Genomic DNA, 7,904 nt, shown 5'->3' with positions numbered 1-7,904 from the left:
ATTTAGGATTCTCAATTCTCTAATGTGATATTAACTAGGTTGTGCTGCCTGTCTTGGAATAGTGCTCCAGTTTCCCAAGGAATACAAACGGAATGAACTCTCCTATTTCCAAGTGACTGTAAACCTTGCCAGGTTTTCTTCTAACATTCTGAGGGAGGGACTATTTCAATATGCAATTTAAACTATTAAATGAGACTCTCCATATTTCAGGTAAATTAATTTGTATTTCTATAGAAATTATTTTAGTTTATTTTATGAGGGATAAATTCTCATGGTCTGGGACTAGCATTGGAGATTAAGGCATTAGAATAGATATTATAATGATTAATGACGTCTGAGAAACAAAAGTAGAACAACTTTTGGTACAGATCCAAGTTAAAGTTCTTTTCCAAGGTTTCAATAACATTCTGATAATTATAAAAAGATACAGATATGAAAATTAGAGATAACAAATCAATACTATTGCTTTCTCTCTATTAAGAATGTAGAGCAAGAGACATTGAAATTTTTTTCATTTTAGCATACTAAGAAATTCATGAAACAAGAAATATTAGTGATGTAAATGAAGCAGTATTTCATAATGAGTATGTAGAATTTAAGTAAAATATGAAGACCGCTGGACTAGAGTTGTTACCGACTGGATTCCATGGGACGTCAAAGACCGAGTGGCCGCCCACCAATGAGATGGTGAGACTTCTTTATCAAAACCCTGAACAAGCAGTTTGAGACTCTTTGTGCTCCTAGAGTAAGCAGATGTCACTGGGCTACATTAGCACGCGACAGGGATGAATGGAGATGTTACTGGTGCCAGCTCAAGCAAATCGAAGATCAGTGGGATGACAGGTGACAAGTAATACAAGTGATTGTTGCTCCACAGTGTCAAATGTGGTTCTAGGATCCTGCCTGTGTTGATCAGCTGAATTTTATTGTTTTACCGGAAGAAATTTTGTAGATGATTCATACACTGACAATGTTCAATACAAGGTATTTGTTAATGCATATCTTACAAAATAGAAATATATTTTCCACTACAAATAAGCTATACATACATACCTTTATATACCATAATCATGTCTTTAGATATTTTCTATGGATCACTGGAATGATCATACTGTGTTTTATTTTCACTAGAACGTCATTTTGTTTCTTATATACAAAAGAGAGTATAGAACATATGATGATATGCAGGATAAAACACCTGATTATGTGGACAAGTGAATATATTATGCTCACTGCTTGATGATTTATTTCTTTTTTTGTCTAAGTAAAACATATTCAGTCTTCTATTAAATCAGTGACAGTGAACTTATTCTAAGGATTAACAGATGGTCTAATTTTAATGTAAAAAGAAAACAGTTTTCTTGTTTCTAATTTCCAGATTAGGCCTCTACTGCCTATGCCATAGCTTCTAGAAAAAGAAAGTAGTAAAATAATGTTCTGAAGGAGACCTCTTAGTTCTAATTTAAATCATCAACTCCACAAGCCATGCTGACTCCTAGATTCCTAAAATGTTTCTAGTGGAGTATCCTATTGTTGTTTTAGTAGGTTATATCTTTGTGGTTAAAATGAAAGTTAGGCACTTTATTTTAGCTTTCCCTTAAATTTGACATTTTCCACTATACCTCATGATAGTTTATATTTTTTGCTTACATCATGACCTCATTTAGTTTTATTTTTTGTTTTTTGTTTATGTTCATTTTTGTTTCTAAATTTATTTCTCCCTAGTTATTTTCATTGTATTAATGACACATCACTTCTATTTTCCTTTATCTGTTTTTCTTTGCGTTCTTAACAGACTTTCACTACACGCAGGAATTGAATTTTGTGTCTAACTTATGCTCATTCTAACTAATGAAATGTGGGCTCAGAAACTTCATCACTTGTATCACTTGTTATCCCATTGATGTTTGATTTGCTCGAGAAGGTGCCAGTAATGTCTCCAATTGTCCCTGTCTCATGGTAGTGTAGCCCAATGATATCTACTTGCCCCAGGAACAGGAAGAGCCTCAAATTGTTCCTTTAGGACTTTGACCAAGAAGTCTGACCATCTTGTTGGTGGGCGGCCATGCAGTCTTTTGATGTTCCGTGGAATCCAGTCAGTAACAGCTCTAGTACAGAGGTCATCTCTGAATTGCATTACATGTCTGGCCCATCAGATTGTTGATGTCTTGGCAAACGAGACAGCACCCCTGATTCTTGACCGTCGATGGAGATCGGAATTCCAGATTCCTTCTCTCACTTGAATGAAACATAATATTCCTAGCATAGCTCTTTGATTCCTCTTTGGGATACACAAATAGCATTCTCATCCTGCTTGCATAGGGCCCAGGTCTCTGAGGCATATATTAGTGCAGGAATAATGGTGGAATCAAAAAGATATGCCCGGATTCAGAGGTTCTTTGTTCTCTTAACAACTTCTTTGACACTTTTAGAGGCAATCCCACGCTGCTCTTTCTCCTGTGCAGCTCTGGCACCAAGTCATTCCCCATGTTGTGTTTTGACCTAGGTATACATAGCTGCTGCATTTGGAGATATTTGTTCAATTGAGAGCAAATGGAATGTCAAGGACTAATTAATTTTCCATGAACATTGTCTCCATGAGATTCAGCTACAGTCCGAACTTTCCACACTTGCGGTAGAAGTCGGCCAGCATTTGTGCCACTTGGCTAATGTTTGGTGTTATGAGAATGATGTCATCAGCGAAGAGGAGGTGATTCAGTTGCTGACTGTCTATTTTCAATCCCATTCCTTCCCATTCCAATCATCGCATGATCTTCTCGAGGGTGGCACCAAAGAGTTTCGGTGAAACGGTATCACCCTGCCAAACCCCTGTCTTTACGTCAATGATCACTTCCTTGTAGAATGGTGAGATCCTGGTGGTGAATCTGTAATACAGCTCTCAGAGGATATTAATGTACTGAGTTTGAATGCCCTGTTTGGCTAGGGCTTCGATGACCACTTCAGTCTTAACATAATCAAAGGCCTTCTCTAAATCGATGAACATTAGACAGGGCGGCATCTTGAACTTTCGAGAAAGTTCAATGAGTTTGGTCACTCTGTGGATATGGTCAAGCATGCTGAATCCTTTTCAGAACCCGGCTTGCTTGCATGGTTGTCCTTCATCTAGTGTTCTGCCTATGCTATTCAGGATGACATGAGTGAATAACTTGTCGAAGACAGACAACAGGCAAATTGGGTGATAGTTGCCAATGTCATAGATGTCTCCCTTCTTGTACAACAGAACGGTCCTGCTGGTTTTCCACTAGGACAGAACCTTGCATTCAGACAGGTAGCATGTGAAGAGCTGAATCAGTGTAATGATGAGTACTGGTGGCAGATTCTTAAGGTGTTCGGGTCTGACCTTGACCAGATGGGGTGCTGTACGAGTCTTTACCAATGAAATGGTGTGTCGGATTTCAGAAGGGAGGATGTTGGGAATGACATATCCATCCTGTGGAATTTGGTATGTGGGCAGGTGGATGTGGCTGTTGAAGAGATCCGAGTAGAAGTCGTGAATAATTTTCTCCATTGCCTTTCTAGAGGATGTGATAGATCCATCAGGACATCAGAGGGCAGTCATCTTGGTCTTGTAGTTGGTGAAGGACAGGCGAGCGTTGCGAGTACTTTTCCTGGCTTTTGCCACATTGGCAAACACTACTTCTCTTCTTCCTTTGAGGTCTTCCTTTATCTCTTCTCTGCATAGCTTCACGAGCTCGGACGTTAGCTTGTGGTTGCCTGAGGCTCATGCCAAACCATGTTGATGAATGAACTCGAGAGTTTCCGAAGACAGGCATCTGTTCCTGACTTTCTCAGTCTCGGCATTCTTCACGCAGTCATAGAGGTGCTGAACCAGTCCATCGCATTTCTTGTCGATGTTGTCAAAGATGGCATCTTCCCACTTTGTGGCAATAGAGCCAAAGAGCTCCCAGTTGGTGGTCATTCTAGGAGTTCCCTTCTTAAACTTAAACTTTGTAAACCTTTGTCCCCACTCTTTGAAGTAGAATTTTGCACGAAGTATATGGTGGTCTGATTCCGTTTGGAATTTTGAGACAACAGCAACATCGGTCAGGCAAAACCTTCGATTGAATATGATGTGATCAATTTCATTGTGGAACTATCCACTGGGATACTCCCATGTCTAACGTTTAGATTCAGCCTTCTGGAACTGTAAGTTACCATGGATGTAACCTCCATCAGGTCTTGGTCAACATAATGAACTCAGATAGTCTCTCACCCTGATCATTCCATTCTAGGCCACGGGTTCCAATGTGGAGTTCTTGGGGCGACATTTTTGGTCCTATGTTGGCATTAAAATCACCAACAGTGATCTTCTAGAAAGTGTGGTCTTCTTTATAGAACTTCTACAGCTGCATGTAGAACTTCTCAATTTCTTCTTCTTTGTAGTTAGATGTTGGTGCATAGACGACGAAGATAGAAACTGCAAGCAGTGAGCCACATCTATTCAAGCATAATTGTCCTATTCTGATTGTTAGGCATTCGAATGAATCAATGCTCATGGCCAAGTTCATGTTGACAAGGACACTGACACCACCAACGCCTCTGTTGTCTCATGTTCCGAGGAACAGTTCTTCTCCAGTGTTGAGAATGGCGTGCTGTGATCGGTCTCTTCTCCTTTCAATAGACCAATGATATCATACTTTATCTTCTGTGCTTGCACCATCAGATCCTCAATGGATGCTTCCTATGCCAATGTACGTGCATTGAAAGTACAGGCAGTCAGTTTAGTCTTTCTTCATTTTGGCAGTCTAGTTTATCCCTGAGATTTTTTTCTGCCTTTCCTTGCTTATCTTTCTTAATGCTGCCATATGGGGCTCCTTCAGAGTAAGGCAAATGAAACCCATTGTTGTTACTGTTTTTGGCATATCAAATACACCATGGTTAACTTGCCAGGCTCTACCATGCAGGCGGGGTATTCTCGGTAGCTTGCCAAGACTCCAAGAGGGATGGAGGCTTTAAGGCCAGCCTCAAATAGCCCTTACACGTGTTCCCATGGTTCACACCATATTTTAACCCCAAAGATATGGTATTAAGAATCCTGTGGTGTGTGGTGCAGCCACGAAGAGGACATGCGGTCCAGAGAGCAGCCTGAAGCTGTCGGTGGCTGGGTAATGGAGTTAGTGGGGGTCGACCAGTGAGGTATTTATCTGGCTTTCGTAGAGTAGGGCATCTGGGTTTGACCCGTCCCTATGGGGTCCTTGTATAGTGGCGAGATCCTGGTGGTAAATCCGTAATACAGCTCATGGAGGATCCTGATGTACTGAGGTTGAACACCCTGGTTGGCTAGGGCTGTGATGATTGCTTCAGTCTCAACAGAATCAAAGGCAACAATGAGTTGGCTATAGGAAACGCAGAACCTTCCCTGCTAGAATATCTCTCCAACTTCCCCAAAGGGATTATTGATAAGATATGCAAATGTAAACAATTACACATAATTATTTACATTAGCATTGTAGCACTGTTCTCTTGCTCAATGATTTGCTTGATTGGGCACAAGTAACACCTCCATTGTGAGACTTGTTACTCTTTTTTGGCATATGGAATATGCCACTGTAGCTTGCCAGCCTTTGCCGTGCAGTTGGGATACTCTCCGTAGCATGCGTGGCTTTCTGAGAGGGATGGAGGAATCAAATCCTAGGCGTCCAAGTGCAAGGCAAAAACCCTACCCGCAGTGCTATCACTTCAGCCCATATACATTATTACCATCAAATACATGTCTCATTGCATTTTAATTAACAATTTTGAAAGCTAAAATTTTAAACCCATTGAATGTCATGTGATTATTCCAAAGTACATAAAACTCAAAAATAGTCAAGTCAAAGAATATACACATTAATTGATATTTCTAACTAAAATCCAAGTGAAAGTACCATTCTTTTCCTTATCCTACTCTTATCTCTTTCCATTTTACACATAGATCAAGATATAAGACTAGAATGAGAAATAAGACAGCAATAACCACATTCATCCTCCTGGGATTGACAGATGACCCACAACTGCAGATTCTACTTTTCATATTTCTACTTATCACCTACATGTTGAGTGCTGTTGGAAACCTGACCATCATCATTCTCACCTTTGTGGATATCCACCTTAAAACTGCCATGTACTATTTTCTGCAAAACTTTTCCTTCTTAGAAATCTCATTCACATCTGCCTGTATCCCAAGATTCTTGTACAGTATAGCAACAGGAGACAGAACCATTACCTATAACGCTTGTGCATTTCAGTTATTTTTCACAGACCTATTTGCTATAGTAGAATTTTTCCTTCTGGCAACTATGTCCTATGATCGTTATGTAGCCATCTGCAAACCCCTTCATTACATGACTATCATGAATCCCATGGTCTGCAAAAAGCTTCTCTCTGGCTGTTGGATAATTACACTGTTGCTCTTACTACCACCACTTGGCTATGGGTCGACACTGGAATTCTGTGACTCTGAAATGGATCACTTTTTCTGTGATGTTAATCCCTTACTGAAGATCTCATGTTCTGATACTGAATTCATAGAGAAGATGGTTCTTTTCTGCTCTTCATTTATCCTACTAGTTACTTTCACGCTTGTGGTTTGGTCCTATGGAAGTATCATTCACACAATTCTTGGGTTTCCCTCTGCTCAGCAGAAGAAAAAGGCATTTTCTACCTGTTCCTCCCACATGATTGTGGTTTCCATCACTTATGGCAGCTGTATCTTCATCTATATCAAACCTTCTGCGAAAGATGAAACGGCTACTAATAAGGTTGCATCAGTATTCATTACTTCCATCTCTCCCATGTTAAACCCATTTATTTATACTTTGAGAAACAAACAAGTGAAAAATGCCTTTAAGGACTTTCTAAAAAGATTACTGTTCTTGGGGCCACAAAGATTTCACAGGGGTTAAAGAACTTGCCTTGCATGTAGCTGATCAGGGTTGTCCCAGGAGCACAGCTGAGAGTGATTCCTGAAAAACAAATCAAGCAATAATCCCTGGGCACCTCCTGATGTGCCTCCTTAAAAATAAAAATAAAAACACACAAAAAAGCATAGTGTTCTCAAACAATTAAGAGCATGATAGTTAAACATGCACAAACTCAAGCTTTCTGTATTTAGTCCCATTGTAATCTGTCTACATTTTATATCAGTGATGATCAAGTCACTCTTCTCCGTATAGACTAGCTTCTCTGACTAAAATGCAAAAGCATCTAAATGCAAATTATTTTATGAATCAATAATAATCTCCCCATATATCGATAGGTAGTATGTCTATGTAAATGATTTTATGTCTAGTCCATATCTATTTGTCGTACCTATGTACATTCATAAATAGTAAATAAAAAGTAACTAACAAATATTTATAATTGCATAAAAGTGAGTTAATTTTTACTATCAAAAATGATTTAGAAAAAAGAACTTATTTCTATAATCTCTAGCAAAAATTTTTGCTTTAGTAATGTTTTTATTAGCATGGCCGTGAACTTAACTACCTTTTTTCTGATGAAGTTTCTGTCAACAAGTTCTCTAAGAAAAAAAAACATTACTTATTTAGTGTTTTTTGTAGGGTCTTTTGGGTATATAATGTGGTCAACGACTTTATCTCATATTCCCATTTATAGCTCTTGTTGCTTTTTGTTATTTAATTTCTTTTTGGGGGTGGGGGTCATACCCGGCAATGCACAGGGGTTACTCCTGGCTTTGCACTCAGGAATCACTACTGGTGCTGCTCAGGGGCCCATTTGGGATTCTGGATATAGAACCCAGGTTGGCCACATGGAAGGCAAATGCCCTACCCACTGTGCTATCACTCCAGCCCCTTAATTTTATTTTTATGTGCTACTGAAGCAGTGCTCAGAGTGTCCTACAGTACTCCTAATGATACTTCTCAGGGAGATGTAGGCCTCTT

General features: G+C 39.4%; 1 protein-coding gene across 1 annotated transcript; it reads left to right on the top strand.

The window, feature by feature from the left end:
* Positions 1–5,954: 5,954 nt before the first annotated feature.
* LOC101537689 (olfactory receptor 6C2-like) lies at positions 5,955–6,905 on the top strand. Its single transcript, XM_004601888.3, has one exon. It carries the CDS (start codon positions 5,955–5,957, stop codon positions 6,903–6,905), a length of 951 nt encoding a protein of 316 aa, XP_004601945.2.
* Positions 6,906–7,904: the final 999 nt, after the last annotated feature.

Source organism: Sorex araneus, chromosome 2 (assembly GCF_027595985.1).
Source record: "Sorex araneus isolate mSorAra2 chromosome 2, mSorAra2.pri, whole genome shotgun sequence".
NCBI classification, from domain to species: Eukaryota; Metazoa; Chordata; class Mammalia; order Eulipotyphla; family Soricidae; genus Sorex; species Sorex araneus.
The sequence above is the reverse complement of the archived record's forward strand: the minus strand, read 5'-3'. Positions and strand labels throughout refer to the sequence as shown.

Coding starts and splice junctions, on each gene's coding strand:
- LOC101537689 (XM_004601888.3), top strand. CDS start 5,955: ATGAGAAATAAGACAGCAATAACCACATTCATCCTCCTGGGATTGACA.